General features: G+C 49.1%; 1 protein-coding gene across 1 annotated transcript; it reads left to right on the plus strand.

The window, feature by feature from the left end:
* Positions 1-444: 444 nt before the first annotated feature.
* On the plus strand, positions 445-10,184 carry LOC124659554. Its single transcript, XM_047197415.1, has 4 exons — positions 445-3,356; positions 3,570-3,690; positions 5,612-5,671; positions 9,261-10,184. The coding sequence occupies exons 1-4, from the start codon at positions 445-447 to the stop codon at positions 10,182-10,184; spliced, it is 4,017 nt and encodes a 1,338-aa protein (XP_047053371.1).
* Positions 10,185-16,674: the final 6,490 nt, after the last annotated feature.

The following is a 16,674-nucleotide window of genomic DNA, read 5'->3' on the forward strand; positions in this document are numbered from 1 at the left end:
CTTGGAGATGCCCTTATAATCTTGACAAAAACGGGTTTAAAGTGATGGCTTTGAAGGCCCATCAACCCCTTCAAGGCCCAGCCGCACTCCACTTTACAGTCGCCGTACTCACGCGTGCGGCGCCACCGATCGGCCTTCGCCGCCGTCTCTTCGTCACCACCGCGCAAGCGCAGGAAACGGCAAAACCCCAAATTCCTCCAACCCTACCCCGCCCCGCTCCGGCTCCGGCTCCGGCTCCGCCACCACCTCCGCCCTCCGGTCCCCGCGCCGGCCTCTACCCCGCCTCACCGAGGTGAGCTCTCCATGAAACCCGCATTTGCACCTGCACGCCGTCTTTTTGTCGCCTAGTTCGTCCGTGCTGACGCGCGCGCGCTAACGCAACCCTAGTTAACCCTCTTCCGCCATGGATTGATCCCACCTTTAGGTTGGTGCGTTAGCAGCGCGATGGAGCTCACGAAGCAGGGGCCGCACCCGCCGCTGCCTCCGCCTGCCCACCGGGCCGCGCAGGTCCCGTACCCCGCCGCCGTGCACTACCCTGACAACCGGACCGCGCAGGCGCACCCGATCGTGCCCGCGAGCCAGCAGCCGGCGCAGCCTGGTGCGCCCACTCCCAGCGCACACCACCCCGGGTGTGGCAGGCCTTCGAGCAGGGCATCGTCGCTGAGGCCGCCGCGGCAGGCGCCGAGTGTGCAGACGAATTTTCCAGAAATGTTCGTACTGCAGCCGTCGCCGCCCTCGGCCGGGAAGAAGAACGCGGTGTCGCCCAAGGTCCAGGTGCTGAAATCACCGCCGCCGACACAGGTTTCTGCTGCCAAGCCTTCTGTTCTCAAGGGATTGCCCCCAAAGGCTCATCCGCAGGGCCAGTTCGATTCGGTGAGATCGAAATTCAGGGTGACTCTGGCTGATGTGCTGAGTACCGATTCTCATCAGCAAATGCCACAGCAATCTGCTCGAAATGTGCCACCTTTGGGATCAGCTGGTGGGAACTTGCAGGCAGACGGTGGTAGAATGCAAGGAACCACAACTGGAGCCTTCAAGGATGCAGGTAAAGATGATGCCGAAAATGTGACAAAACTTGCTGCGTATAGAAGAAGTGAGCATGGTGGCATGCTGCATAGCAACCTGAGACCAGACATGACAGCACAAGTGAGGGATGATATGCAGCAAGAAACAGAGCATGCTCCCGTGGGAAACAGAGCATGGCTTTGCTGGGATCCTGACATTGTCATTGGACCTTCTCAATCCTTTACGCAGCCCAATCCGAAAAGGGCCAGGATGTCTGATGTTCAAGCTGGGGTAAATGTATCTGCAATTGGTTCAGAGTCTAATAGAGCAAGTACCACTGATGAGACAACTGGAGAAAAGAAGGCCAGGAGGATTCGTGAGGCCCAAAGTCTGGCATTTACAATTGAAGAGGAGCTGTTCAAATTGTTTGGTGGAGTTAATAAGAAATACAAGGAGAAGTGTAGATCACTCCTGGTTAATCTGAAGGATAAAAATAATCCTGTGCTCAGGGAACGAGTCTTGTCTGGGGACATAACACCCAAATGCCTCTGTGCAATGACTACTGAAGAACTTGCTTCAAAGGAGTTTCCAGAGATGTTTATACCACAGCCCTCGCCGCCCTCGGCCGGGAAGAAGGTGACGGTGTCACCAAAGGTCCAGATGCTGAAGTCAATGCCGCCACAGTTATCTGCTGGCAAGCGTTTTCTTCAGAAGGAACTGCCACCAAAGGCTCATTCTCAGATGCAGTTGTTTGAGTCAGTGCGAATGAAGTTCAGGGAGACTCTGGCTGCTGTGTTGAGTATCGATTCTGACAAACAGATGGGACATCAATGTGCTGGAAATGTGCCAACTTTGGGATCAGCTGGTGGGAACATACAGGCAGAGGGTGGAAGAATGCGAGGATTCACAACTGCCTTCCAGGTTGCAGGTAAAGATGATGATGAAAATTTGACAAAAGTTGCTACTAGAAGAAGTGAACACGGTGACATGTCAAATAGCAATCTCAGACCATACATGGCAATAGAAGTGAGGGATGATATGCAGCAACAAACAGTACATGTACCCTTGGGAGACAAAGTATCAGGTAATAGCTCTGTTGCTTTAGATGACCTGTTGCAAGATCAGGGGCTTTGCTGGTCTCCTATTGGAGCTTCTCAATCTCAATCTCAATCCATGTCACAACCCAATCCAAAAAGGGCCAAGATGTCTGATGTTCAAGCTGGGGTTAATGCATCTGAAATTGGCCCAGAGTCTAAAAGAGCAATTACCACTGGTGAGACAACTGAAGAAAAGAAGGTCAGGATTCATAAGGCCCAAAGTTTAGCATTTAAAATTGAAGAGGAGCTGTTCAAATTATTTGGAGGAGTTAATAAGAAATACAAGGAGAAGGGTAGATCACTTCTGTTTAATCTGAAAGATAAAAATAATCCTGTGCTCAAGGAACAAGTCTTGTCTGGGGACATAGCACCTAAATACCTATGTGCAATGACTATTGAAGAACTTGCTTCAAAGGAGCTTTCAGAGTGGCGGATGGTTAAAGCTGAAGAGTTTGCAAACATGGTTGTTCTTCCTCATAGAGAAGTGGATGTTAGACGTTTGGTGAGAAAAACGCACAAAGGAGAATTTCAAATTGAAGTAGAAGAAACTGATGTGACAGAAGTTGGGCTTGGGGGTGAATCACCTTCCTATGTTCCATCAAAACATGTTGCAGTTCAAACCAAATCTGATGATAAAACAAGTGTAGACAACGAGGTCAATGGATCAGACAACAGTGTGCAGGATGGCGTTGCCGGAACATGCAACAACAACACGTCGAACAATTTAGATTATCCACCAAATGGGAAAAGTGATCTCATGCAAGAGCTAATGATTGATGTTTTGAAGGTTACAGAGAATCTTCCACAGATCATGACATTGGATGAATTCATGCAGGACCCTCATTATCAGCCCACTGGAGCCCTGCAAGATGATTCCCGTATTGACAAAGCTGGCAAGGCTTTGAAGTCAGACTTTTTTCCAACAGCTAAAGACAAGGCTGCTGCATCAGATTTCCTGTTCCATTCTAATTTGCCATCTCCACAAGCCAATTGTGAGTCCAAGTTAGAATCAGCGATGAACAAATCAGTCTCAATTTTAGGTCCAGTTGAAGAACCAAAGGGAGATGTGTTAGTTAAATCTCCCCCTGAAAAGGCGGTTGCTGAAAAACCAGATACTGTTAATGGCTCTGTTCCTGAATCTACTATGCACTGTAAGATAACTCCTGATGCTGCACTGACGCATGACAGTATATGGGAGGGATCAATTCAGCTTAGTTCGTCCACACTCACAAATATGGTTGCTATATTTAAAAGGTTTGTTTCATCACCTCGCTTATAGTAAGCGTATGCCATTGACTACTTCTCTGACATATATGCCATTAACTACAAGAAGTACTTTTTCTGCAATTTCTTTATCCTGAACAATCAACACAACACTCCATTGCGTTGGGAATCACATGTCCTAGCATGCATCTCAATGTTTTGGTGGCATCCGTATTTCATCAATATCTTGCTTCTCTTTTGCAGTGGTGAAAAGCCGTCTACAAATGGGTGGCACCGCTTTCTTGAGATCAAAGGAAGAGTGAGGCTCAGTGTTTTTGAAGAATTTCTGGTAGAATTTCCTAAATCCAGGAGCCGTGCTATCATGGTAACTATTATTTCTATGTTTGGGTTTATATATGCTATTGTCGGATGGATGACCATGTTGTTTATTAAAATTGGCAATTCTGGCATATACACATTCTTGCACTTGTTGCCTTGCAAACAGTTGTCTCTATCAGAATAATGATTGATTGTAGAACCCAGTGGAAAGATGTACTCTTGAATGTGTTTCATTTTGGTTATATCATAGCTGCATAAACTAAATTATATGTATCATGTGCATTGTACCTGTTCACAGTCTGAGCACTGAAATGCCATAAAATGGAAGACTAGATGTAACTGTTAGTTAATGCATCCTAGTTCAGTGTGGCAGACTGAGAAGGGATGGGTTCTGTGGCCTAGTGGCAGGATCGAGATTGTTCATTCCCACCCAAAACTGGGTTCAATCCTTAGGATTAACACCTCATGCCGTACTTATTTGGACTGCACCTACCTGTTATATGGGACATAAAATGCCTGGCCTTGTATTGTGGTGTTCTTATGGCGTTTCCAATGTAGAATTAAGAACTGGCCATAGCATATGTCGGAGGCCCACATTCGTGTGTGTAGGTGTGGTGGTGTGGGTGGATTGTGCGCATCTATCTTGTACTAATTAAAAGCACTAGTGTAGCAAGCCATGAAAGTAGATCATGAGATAAGGCAGTCCACTAATCTATGTTCCTTGACCTAGTCATCTTTTATTTACAGTTGATAGTTCAATACTTCATCACCACATTTGGTAAATTTATTGTTATATAAGTTAGTGTTCCATTGAACCATTTACATGTTAGGGGTCACCTGAGGTTTGGACAACAAAGGTTCAAATAGATTGTTCTTTTAGCAGAGCAATTAGATTGTTTTGTGTTTTGACATACTGAACTTGAGCACCTTTCATATGCTATACTGTTAGGATCCTGCTACAAACAGTATTGTACTGCAAAGAGATCTTGCAGAATAAACATTTCGACGGGAAGAGAAGGAAAAGAAAGACCTGATATTAATATTTTGTGCATGTTTAGCATTACTGTTGAATTGGTGCATGCAGTGTGATCTTGCGTCCTTCCAAATATGGTAGTTAATCACGGCAACTGCATCTGTACCCACTAGTCAACCGCATATTTGAATTTGAATTCTGTTGCATGTGGCGTCTGGCGAACTTCACAGGCTTTCTGTGATTCCTCCCATATCTGGTCATATTTGTACAATTGTGTTATTTTACACCACATGGAACAGAACGAGTCATTGCAATATCGTGATCTACTCTTACTAAACATAGTTTAGGACAAAATTGAGAAATAAATTATACATGATGAAATGCCACCACAAAACTAATACTCCTATTGTATCACCACTTCTCGAAACTGTATCCTTTTTGTTAGGGCTGTGGACAACGGCAAATGTCCAACTTTTGGTTATTATTATGCTATGTATTAGTTATAGCTACCTAGCTAGAGCCAATTTCTTAGAGCTACAGTTTGGAGTTTTTATAAATAGATCCGATGTTACTACCTTAGACTCTTAGACATGGGGTTATTGTTTTCTTGGAAGTTAAGTTACTTTATCATACCCAGTTTATATAAATCTAGGCTTATCTTCATAAAAATGCGATAATAATCGATCTAACTAATCTGTCTCTAAAAAAATAACAAACACTATAAGTTAGGTATCTAATTTTCTGCAACTATTACTTGCCGATAGCATAATAACCAAACTTCATATTTCCCTGTCGTACTTATGCATAATACACATGATGTCCTCATTTTCTTCCCTTTTTGAAAAAAACACTCTTGTTCTCCCTTCTCTTTGATCCTGCATGAATCCTCATTCGAAATATGGCTTTCACCTATTTCACACCTTCATGGTTTTCTTGAGTTTTTGCTGCTGAAAATATTATAATTTCCATTCAATATCTGCCACTTGTGTGACAGGTAACTGAGTTATGTTGTAAGGAGGGTTCTCTTGAGAGTGGTCGGCATCATCTTTCACAGGTTCCTCCCTATTCTCCGGAAAATAGAGTTATTCTCAAATATTTTAACCATCAATTATTGACCATTTATTGAGTTATGCGTACAACACTAGTGGAATAAAGGTTTTTTTTAGGAATTTAATTCCAACAGTTGCCACCTAGCAAAACAACCAGGACTCAATAAGGCGCCGTATTCCTAGAGACTCCAGCACTATTCAGCAGCGTGGAACATTTGCACATGATTTATGAGAACCAAGGCAAAAATAATTGAACAGATTACAGATATAATACCCTCTCAGAGATTGCTTCGACTGCTGCTACTTCTATTATACTACTATAAAACATTGCAGGCACAACACACACATGAAGAAGTGAGAAACGTATGAGAGAAGGGATTACTCCCTGGATCGAGAACATGGTGGAGGTAAGGTAATAGGTATAAGGACCAGTGAGGATGGACAGGAAGCTAACCACGCGAAGCACCTTAGTCACCACTCACCTCTGTCAGCTGTACCTCTTCTTCCCTCCTCTTCTGCTGGCTGCTGCTTTCCTCCCTCATCCTCCTCACCACCCTCAGCAGCTTCTCCTTGTCGCAATGCAGCAATCACACTCCATGGTACCACCGGAGAAAATAAATTACCGGTTGCTATTACATGGATGGGAAGCCATGAGAGGTGGTAAGAGATACTGTGGGAGCCGCGGCAGGGAAACCCAGGCTGGCCCCGCTACATACTTCCCTCTCTAGTCATCTGTGTTAACATAAGTATGCTGCTGCTTTATCCCTTCCAACAGCACTACCACCTCCATGAATGCTGCTGTACTATCCCTTCCAACAGCACTACTACCTCCATGACGACTTCCCTGCTCATACTCATCCTTTACCAACTAGCTTGTCCAAGTCAAAGATTAGTCAACATCACAGTCAAAGTCACTTAGACTTGTGTTTAGTACTCCTATTATATTAACGATATATATGACCTCACACCAACACACCAAAAATTAGTTTTAGACAGAGCCACACATTTGGGAGTGCAATAACCTCTTTTCTAAAATTAAAACATCAGTATTTTCCAATAACTGGTAGACATTTTCCTTAACCAACTTTAATCTCGCAATAATGATAACTGGGCCAAAAATAAACAACCAATTTATTATTCTTTTGTTCAGAAGCAAATCCGCGTGACACAGAAAAGTATCTGTGTGACAGGAAAATCAGGATAGTGGCTAAAATGCCCGTTTTAAGCATAACACATATTTTGTTTCCAGAAGAAAAAATTAATGAAAGAGAAAGTATCACATAAAACATAGAAATGTACTAAAAATTTCATGGTCCTCTAAATTCATGGAAGTCTTTTACAAAGCTTTGTTCAATTTTGAAAACATATGATTGAAGAAATCAAAGTTTCTTTGAAAACTTTGACCGCTAGAGTAATTGAGTTGCCAGAAGCAGCCTAAAACAGCATGCTTATAAGTGCGACGCCGGAACACGTATAATCAACTGGCCACAGTAAAATAGTTATAAGCTTCCTGTCAAATAACAATATGGGTAAAGAAAAGTGAAATAGTTCTCCAAAAAAACATTAGTTGTATATAGAAAAGCAAAACAAAACTAGTTGTTAAATAAATGCATAACTTGTTTGGGGTTTGTAGTAGTTAAAACATGTAACATCTTTTTTTTGAACGCAAGCACTAATATGTTATACTCCATGTGAAAAAAGCACAAGTGACAGGATATAGATGATAAGGCTCGCCAAAAGATCTTTGCTTGCAATCTGAAAATGTTTCAAACCTACCAAGGAAACTACAACACCACAGCATAGTCTTTTGACAAATTCACAGAGATTGAAAGAGAAACAAAACAGACATAAAGCATCCCTGAACTAAAAGAGAGCTCATATAATCAAAACTTTCATCTGTAGCCGCAAGGATATCTGCATTAAGGCTGTAAGTTGGGGCGAGCTGTCCACGGCGCCGCCAGCCGTTCCCACTTTAATCGTGCACGTGAACACCCGTTGATATAGCATGTTAGCTGGCGGGCAGGAGCGGCTAACCCTCTCTACCTAATTAAGCCCACCTCATCCCGTTCCTCTCTAATGGAAACAAACTGCTCGGAAACAAACAGTCCGCTTTCCTCGCTCTGCGCTTTCCTCATCCAGAGCAGGAGCACGCTAATGGCTACGAATCTGGGGAGATGCCAATGATGCGGCCATGACTTGTCCTGGATTCTTCGACTGATTTTTTTTTTTTTTTTGCCGCCGGCGTACCTGATACTTGCCGATTTTCTTCTCCTGGACCTGTGCGGCCGTGCCTTTCGTCCACGAGCAGCGTCGTCCAATCCAACGAGGGGGCCTCACCGTCGTGGAATGGGGGAAGAAGGCCTTGCAGCCGTGCGATTCACGCCCGCCGCCGCCCGATTCACCCAAAAAACGCCGCTGCGAATCGAGGCCTCCTTGTGCTCCTTCGTCGCCGGCCGCCCCTCTCCCCAACCTCATGCGCCATGCTCCTGCCCGGCGGTCAGCGTCGCGGCAGATGGAGAGGTCGATGGCGGCCGAATTAGAGCCCCACGAGCTTTTGGACCGGCACCATGAAGTGCAGTTCTGGCGCGCCCAGAGGGGAGTCTAGTTCATGACAGTGTTCCACAGCTACGGTCGTTCGTGGCATTTGGCATGGTCGGAGGGTCATGAACTGAGCGGATCGAAGAACGAGCTGGCATGGTTGGTGGGTTTTAGCGGGCCTGACGAACGCCGGGGTACTAGGACGGGATTAAGGGGGCAAAATCGTAGTCATGTTTAACTAATCGGGCACAAACGGCAAGCTGACGAACAGCCGTGGGTCTGTCCACTTACAGGTATAATCTGCATTTACCTAAGTCTACAGTATGCTCCGTGGGATGATCACTAAAGCTCGCTGGTACTTCACAATCTGAGCCGCGAAGTGTCGATAAAGAAGGTAGCTGCTAGACCTGTAGCAGAGTATGGTACAAGCCCATTCAGATTTCATTCGCAGCTCTAAAAGTCTGAACATGAACATAATTTTTTCTATAGAATGCTACTATCACACGATGTGCGCCATATAAAAACTCAGCAAGCACCTTAATAGACTTGCCAATTAGTTAAGTTCACCTGATATTCTGAGAGTATGATCTTATCCTACTTGTATTAGTTGCATGAAGTTATATATATCTCAAAATCCATATCTGGCCTGCCTTCAGAACTTTAGTACCAGTAGTCTCCACATGAACATTTACCGTCCTTAAAATGGTGAAATGGTTGAATATCTCTCATGATAATTTCCGGTCCTGTCACTAGAGTTATTAACTCGCTTGCATTGTGACAGTCGTTACAGACTCGAGGGTTCTTATTTATCTGCACTGTTGTAACAGGGGTTGTGCAAATGAGCCCATATGCAATTGCGAGCTTCTCACTGGGTGTTGAGCACCGTGCCTTTACACCATCTTCTACATCATGTATAGAATCAGTGTCTGGCACATATACCACAACTTTGATCTCTTCTATTAGCTTAGCCAACCTTGCATATATATTGGCCCTTAAGTCAAAGCTTAGGCTGTCTCTGAGCTCCTAATTTGCTAACCACCTATTATTCTCCTGCAGACCATTGACTCGTATATTGGAGATGAGAGAGTAGGTCTAGTGAAGCTTGCGGAAGGGATGGAGTTGTACCTCTGTCCTCGAGGGAAGGCCACTCAGATACTTGCTGACCACCTACCAAAGGAGCACTCAGGCAGTTTAACGGTGGCTGGAACATCTATTATCGGACTCGTCGTGTGGCGGAGACCCCATGCCACACCGACGGTGCCACCCAAGAGGCAAGATGTCCCCAAGAGTCGGGCCATAATTTCTAGTTCAGTTCTGCCCAGGATTTCTCAGCCACCATCTTGCTCTTCCAATGCTTGTCGCTCCCAGCAGGATGTTGTAGCCGCTGAGGTTGTTCCGGGCATTGGTCCTGGTGCTGTTAAGGATGATGATGATATGCCAGAATACAATTTTGTGAGCGTCTCAAACTCAGCTGGCAATGTAACGACGTCGCAAACCTACAGGGGCCATCAGGACACCTCTCTCTCGGAAGATCAATTCAGGGAAATGGTTCGCAAGTATGGCAACATCTCTGTTGCAGCCCATCCCTGGAATTGCGATGATGACTTCGACATGCCAGAGTGGAACCCAAACTCTCAAAGCTATCTCCTGCAGACGCATATTCCACAACCACAGTCCCCTTATCAGCACCAGCCAGAGTACCATTCCATGTTTGAGTACAACATGACACGAGAGTACCAAAGCCCCTCGCCCCAAGCATATACCCAGCACCAGCATATTGCCATGCGTGAGCAGCAGCCTCTGTCTTATGGGCACACAATGCAGCCTTTTCACCGATCCTACTACGGTGTACCAGATGACAGTTGGCAATCCTACCACAGCGTACCAGACGGCAGTTGGCAATCCTACTTCCCTGGGCCTGACTACATTCAAACAAATGACCCTTGGAACCAGGGGCTGATGGCATGGAATCCATGGTAGTTTCATGCAATGTGCAAGCATCTGTTCTGGGGGTTATCTCATCCCTTATTTCACATATATAAATATCAGATTATGTGCATATAGAGATGGGAAAATTGGGTTTTTCTTGAAGTGAGATGGGAAAATTAGTTGGTTTCTGGTTGCATGTTTTGTGTTATATCTGTACCTCGTCCACCCAGTTATGCTTCTGGTTTCCCAGGGACTGAAATGTATGCAACTACAAAATTAGGCGTCAACTTGGCAGCTGCAAGAATCGAAAGCTGAAATTGCTATCGTATGTTTACATCGCAGAGTTTATCATTGTCGATGTATATGCATCTCTGGTTCGCACGTATGCCCGTAAGCATGCACTAATTCCTAGTTGTGCTTTGGTGGTGTTTGGTCTAGTCGTGACTCTGAAGCACAACTGGTAGTGGATAGTCGTATTATCCGATATTTATATTCGAGAAACCGAAAATAGAAGTGGTAATATTTGAATCTGGAAGCATGTGAAAATGAATATGGTAAATATCTGGATCTGTTTTACCAAAGTCTAGTATAAATATGGTATTGAATTTTGAAGCAAATGTGGATATGGAAATGGATATATCTGTATCCAAATAAGATTATGTTAGCCAATTTTAGTAATTCAACCCCAATATGCCAATTACCTAACAAACTAACTTAGTAATTTAACCCCAATATGCCAATTACCTAACCTAGAGAAACTAACAAATCGGTCAAATGTTTTTTTTATGTTATTCATTTTGAACTACTTGCATTATATTGGTATATTTATCTCTCTACCATTCTATAGTTAGCGAATTATAAGAAATGAATCTATTATTTCCTTATATTCATATCCGCACCGAATTGACAAATTATCCGATATGTATTCGTATTCGAGTCTGAATTTATATTCGGCAACATCCGTATCCGTATCCGTACGTTTTGAAAATATGGAAACAGATATGAAAAGGGCATTATCTGATCCGTATCCGATCTGTTTCCACCCCTACTCATGTGCCTAGGGAATTGACGAGCAAATGGGAGGATACATCCAACATGAGGAAGTAGTCAACTAGGAGGTTGGCGATGACATACAAAGCACTCTGGAGACCCACGTCTTGAGCAGTAGCTAACCACCAACGACACATCACCATTAAGCCTCGCTGGTGAGACCGACGAGGCCATTAGCTCCAAATGCCATAGTGGGACTCCCCTCGCAGCTAAAGCAACGTCTCCATAGAGGAAACAACGCCATGGCGCCACCACCCGGTCTGGTAAACCAGACCTAGGGTTTCCCAGCACCGAGAAAGGGAAAACATGTCAAGCCCAAGACCACGCCTCCAATGAGGAAGCAGCAACCGGAGGTGTCGCCGTGGTCAACGTCAAAAGCCGCTCACTAGGGTCTCACCCAGGCCAAAGACCGTTCTGCGACATATCGTAGATGAGGGGATATCGAGATATGTCGCAGTTCCGTGTTCCGTGAATGAGCTGAGCCGATTTCATACCCATGCTGGCGGTTGTGTGTGTGTGGGTGTGAGTGTGTATGTGTGATTTTACATAAGTAGGTTTATATATACCCCAAACCAATATGTGTGATTTCTTTTTTAACTTACAAATATGGCTTTCACTTATATAGTTTACAAAATTTGAGTTCTTGTTCAATTGATGATTTCCGGACAAAGAAATGCATTGCAGATTTCCTGTTGACATCACACGTGTTGACAAGCAGTCCACACCCTCCTTTTTAGCAAGGAAAACGTTGGCTTCCGATTCCTAATCCCAGGTCGACCCCCTCTCAAGCCGCTACAGTAACCCATCTATTTTGAGAGTCCACCGCTCGTCGTTTTCGTCGCCGGACCGATCCGGAATCCTCTCTGTAGAAGGCTAGGGTTTTGGGTGCAAGCGGAATACATTGATCGGTGCACCTTGGCACGTATATATAATACATGATGCGGGCCTCTACCTCAACTATACAAGAAATCTAGGAGGTGGGCCGGTTACATAACGCACACATATACAATATATTCAACACCCCCCCGCAGTCGAAGCGTCGCCAGAGACACAGAGACTGGAACGAAACTCCTCAAAGGTAGAAGTCGGCAATCCCTTGGTCATCACATCGGCAAACTGTTGCGCAGTCGGAACATGAAGAACCCTAGTCTGTCCGAGAGCAACCTGGTCGCGTACGAAGTGAATGTCAAGCTCAATGTGCTTCGTCCGGCGATGATGAACGGGGTTGGCGGAGAGATATGCGGCCGAGACGTTGTCGCAGTAGACAACAGTAGCGCGGGACACACCGTGATGCAACTCCTGAAGCAGCTGTCGAAGCCATGTGCACTCGGCAACAGCGTTGGCCACAGCTCGGTACTCAGCCTCCGCGCTAGAGCGCGAAACAGTAGGCTGTCATTTCGATGACCAGGAAACGAGTGAGGGACCGAGGTAGACGCAGTAGCCAGAGGTAGAGCGCCGAGTGTCGGGGCAGCCAGCCCAGTCGGCATCCGAATAGGCCACCATCTCCATAGAGGGGGACGCTGTGAGGGTGAGTCCAAGGTGCGTCGTGCCACGGATATAGCGGAGAATCCGTTTGACGAGCGTCCAATGGGAATCACGAGGAGCGTGCATATGAAGACACACCTGCTGAACAGCATACTGCAAGTCTGGGCGTGTGAGCGTCAGATACTGTAGGGCTCCAACGATAGAGCGATAGAACGGAGCATCAGACGCTGGAGAGCCGTCGAGAGCGGAAACCTTGGCCTTCGTGTCTACAGGGGTGGCGACAGGATGACAATTGACCATACCAGCGCACTCAAGTAACTCATGTGCATACTTCTGCTGATGAAGAAAGAAGCCATCAGGACGCCGAGTGACCTCAATGCCAAGGAAGTAATGAAGAGCGCCCAGGTCCTTGATGGCAAACTCGTCACGTAGCCGGAGAGTAAGCTGCTGAAGGAGAGCGGCAGAGGAGGCCGTGAGTATGATGTCATCGACATACAGGAGCAAGTAGGCAGTCATGTCACCCTGGTGATAGACAAACAGCGAGGCATCCGAGCGGGTAACGCAGAAGCCCATAGTCTGCAGAAAGCTGGCGATCCGCCGGTACCGGGCGCGAGGGGCTTGCTTGAGGCCGTAGAGCGACCGAGAGAGCAAGCACACATGTCCAGGATGAGAAGCATCAACGAATCCAGTAGGTTGCTCACAATAGACCTGCTCAGTAAGGTGTCCATGAAGAAACGCATTAGAGACATCCATCTGGTGAACTGGCCATCCACGAGAGACCGCAAGCTGCAGTACAGTGCGAATCGTGCCCGGTTTAACAACCGGCGCAAAGGTCTCGGTGAAGTCGACGCCGGCACGCTGACGGAAACCGCGAACCACCCAACGAGCCTTGTAGCGCTCAAGGGTACCATCGGAGTGAGTCTTGTGCCGAAAGACCCACTTGCCACTGATGACATTGGCACGAGGTGGCCGAGGAACCAGTGTCCAGGTGCGGTTCCGCTGTAAGGCGGCGTACTCCTCCTGCATCGCAGCGAACCAGTGAGGATCCCGAAGAGCAGCCCGTACAGATACAGGAATCGGAGAGGGCGCGGACGTGGAGGCCGCGAGGAGATACTCGTCGCGGGAGTATCTCAGGCTCGGGCGGTGGGTACCGGTCCGAGACCGCGTCGTAGGGGCGACGGTGGGGACCGTCACGGCAGGGGCCCCGGCCACGACAGGGGCCGAAGGGGCGGGCGACGCCGAAGGCGGGGCAGCAGCCGCGCCAGGGGCCGAAGGGGCGGGCGACGCCGTGGGCGGTGCAGCGGGCGACGGGTCGGACTCCGAGTCGGAGTCGGACGGCGAGCAGCCGGGCGGTGAGGGTGCGCGACCAGGGAGGGTCGCAGCGCGTCCTGAGGCGCATGCAGCGCCAAAGCCAGGGGGCGGCCCAAGGCTGGACCGTCCAAAACCGTCCGTGGTAGACGGCGAAGCGAGTACCGGCGGCGAGGAAGTGGCGGCGGGTACCTGCTGAAAAGGAAACTGCATCTCGTCAAAGTAAACGTGTCGCGATGTGAAGACGCGATGGGAGACGGGATCATAGCATCGATATCCTTTTGTGTTGGGTGGGTAGCCAAGGAAGACACAGGCTAACGAGCGGGGTGCAAGCTTATGAGGCGCAGTAGCGGCGATGCTAGGATAGCAGAGACAGCCGAAGATGCGAAGCTCGTCATAAGAAGGCGGTGCACCGAAGAGGAGATGATGAGGAGCGAAGTTGCCGCGGGTGCGACATGGGCGAATGTTAAGAAGGAGAGTGGCTGTGGAGAGCGCGTCGGGCCAGAAACGCGGAGGCATGTAGGCGTGAAAGAGGAGTGTGCGAACGCAGTCATTAAGAGTGCGGAGGACGCGTTCGGCGCGACCATTCTGTTGCGAAGTGTATGGGCATGTGAGGCGAAAGGTGGTGCCATGAGTGGTGAGGAGAGTGCGAACAGCGAGGTTGTCGAACTCCTTCCCGTTGTCTGTTTGCAACGCAAGAATGGGACGACCAAACTGCGTGGCGACATAGGAATAAAACGCGGCAAGAGTGGCGAGAGTATCGGACTTGCGGCGCAACGGAAAGGTCCACACATAATGGGAGAAATCATCGAGGATGACAAGATAATAAGTATAGCCCGTATTACTTGCAACTGGAGAGGTCCAAACATCACTATGAATTAACTCAAAAGGGTAGGAGGCGACATGAGAAGAAGCCTGAAACGAAAGCCTAGTATGTTTGCCGAGACGACATGCATGACAAGAATGATCAGCGATCTTATTACACGTGAAAGAAAAACTCCTAAGAATGTGACGAAGGGTGGCGGGGTTGGGATGACCCAAGCGAGCGTGCCAAAGGTCCACACCGGTGGCGAGGGCGACAGGGGCGGCGGATGTGGAAGGCGAGGAGTGCACGGGGTAGAGGTCGCCGGGACTGTCACATCGGAGGAGCACCATCCGGGTTCGGGAATCCTTGACAGAGAAACCAAACAAGTCAAACTCAACAGTCACAGGATTATCACGTGTAAATTGTTTAACAGAGACAAGATTTTTGATGAGGTTAGGAGACACTAAGACATTAGACAGTGAGAGGGGAGTGGACGTAGACGGAAGAGATGCATGGCCTATATGAGTGATAGGAAGAGAGGAACCATCTCCGACGGTAATGCGAGTAGAAGTGGTGATGGGGCGGGAGGTATGAAGAGTACCGGGGTGGGCCGCCATATGAGCGGAGGCGCCCGTGTCCATGTGCCAGTCGCCGCCGCCAGCGTAGGCGGTCAGAGTCGGAGCGGCGTGCAGCGCGGCGAGGAGGGCCGGATCCTAGGGCGCAGGCGGCATCGGGGGCAGCGGGGGCAGCCCGCCTGGCTGCGCCGGCTGCCCTACCCACCCGTAGGGCGGCATGTACGGCTGCGGCGCGGCGAAGTACGCCTGGTGGGAGGGTGGCCGCGGGCCGAGGACGCCAGGGGCGGGCGCGCGGGGAACCGGCATGGTGTAGGCATGCACGACGCCGGTCCAGGGGTTCTGCCCGGCGTACCAAGGGGCCGGCTGGAAGACCTGCTGCGGACGGGCGGCGCCGCCCATGGGTGGTTGCTGCGCCTGGGGCTGCTGCTGCTGCTGGCGGCCGCCGCGACGACCCCCACGGCGGCGATTGTTGTTGTTGGCGGGCGGGGCCGGCGGCGGTGGGGGCGGCACCGGCTGGTAGACCGGCGGGTGGGGGAAGCCGGGCGGCGGAGGGCGAGCGACGGGGGGCGCAGGTCCGGCGCGGGTGCCGGTGGCGAGGGCGGTGTGCGTCGCGCGGGACCGCACCATCCGCAGCCGACGCTCCTCAAGCTTGAGGTACGCCACGACCTTGGGAAAGGTGGGGTCCGGGAGCAGGGTGAGGTTGGAGGCGGCGTTGCCGTAGTCCTCGTGCAGGCCGGCGGTGAAGGTGGTGATGAGCAGCTCGTCGCCGATGGGCTCGCCGAGATCGCGAAGCTCGTCCGCAATCTTCTTGAGGCGCATGCAGTAGTCGTCGATGGAGGAGTCGAGCTGGTGACACCCGTAGAACTCGCCATGAAGGAGGACCTTGCGCTGGAGCTTGTTGTCGGTGAAGAGACCGTTGAGCTTGAGCCAGACGGCGCGGGCGTCGTCCTCGTCGGCCACCACCGTGTGGAAGAGGTCGGTGGAGATGGTGAGGTAGAACCAACGGATGATGGTGGCGTCGATGATCATCCACTCCTCGTCGTTGACCATGAGCTTGGAGTCCACGGAGCCGTCGACGTGGCTGTGAAGAAGGAACTCGCGAAAAACGAGAGAGAAGTACCGCTTCCAAGGAGAGTAGGACGCGGAGGTCTGGCTGAGGGTTACCGGGACGCGATCGGCGATGTTGAGGTCGCGGATGAGGGCCATGTCCGGGCCGGCAAAGGGGTTGCTGCCGGAGGAGAGGGAGGAGCCCGGGGACTGCATGGCGGCGTCGAGGGAGAGGGGCGCGCGGTGGGGCGGTGGCGCGAGGGTAGGCGGC

The sequence above is a fragment of the Lolium rigidum genome, chromosome 1 (assembly GCF_022539505.1).
Source record: "Lolium rigidum isolate FL_2022 chromosome 1, APGP_CSIRO_Lrig_0.1, whole genome shotgun sequence".
Taxonomy (NCBI): domain Eukaryota; kingdom Viridiplantae; phylum Streptophyta; class Magnoliopsida; order Poales; family Poaceae; genus Lolium; species Lolium rigidum.

Coding starts and splice junctions, on each gene's coding strand:
- LOC124659554 (XM_047197415.1), top strand. CDS start 445: ATGGAGCTCACGAAGCAGGGGCCGCACCCGCCGCTGCCTCCGCCTGCC. Junction 3,691..5,611: donor CCAGGAGCCGTGCTATCATG/GTAACTATTATT, acceptor CTTGTGTGACAG/GTAACTGAGTTATGTTGTAA. Junction 5,672..9,260: donor GTCGGCATCATCTTTCACAG/GTTCCTCCCTAT, acceptor ATTCTCCTGCAG/ACCATTGACTCGTATATTGG.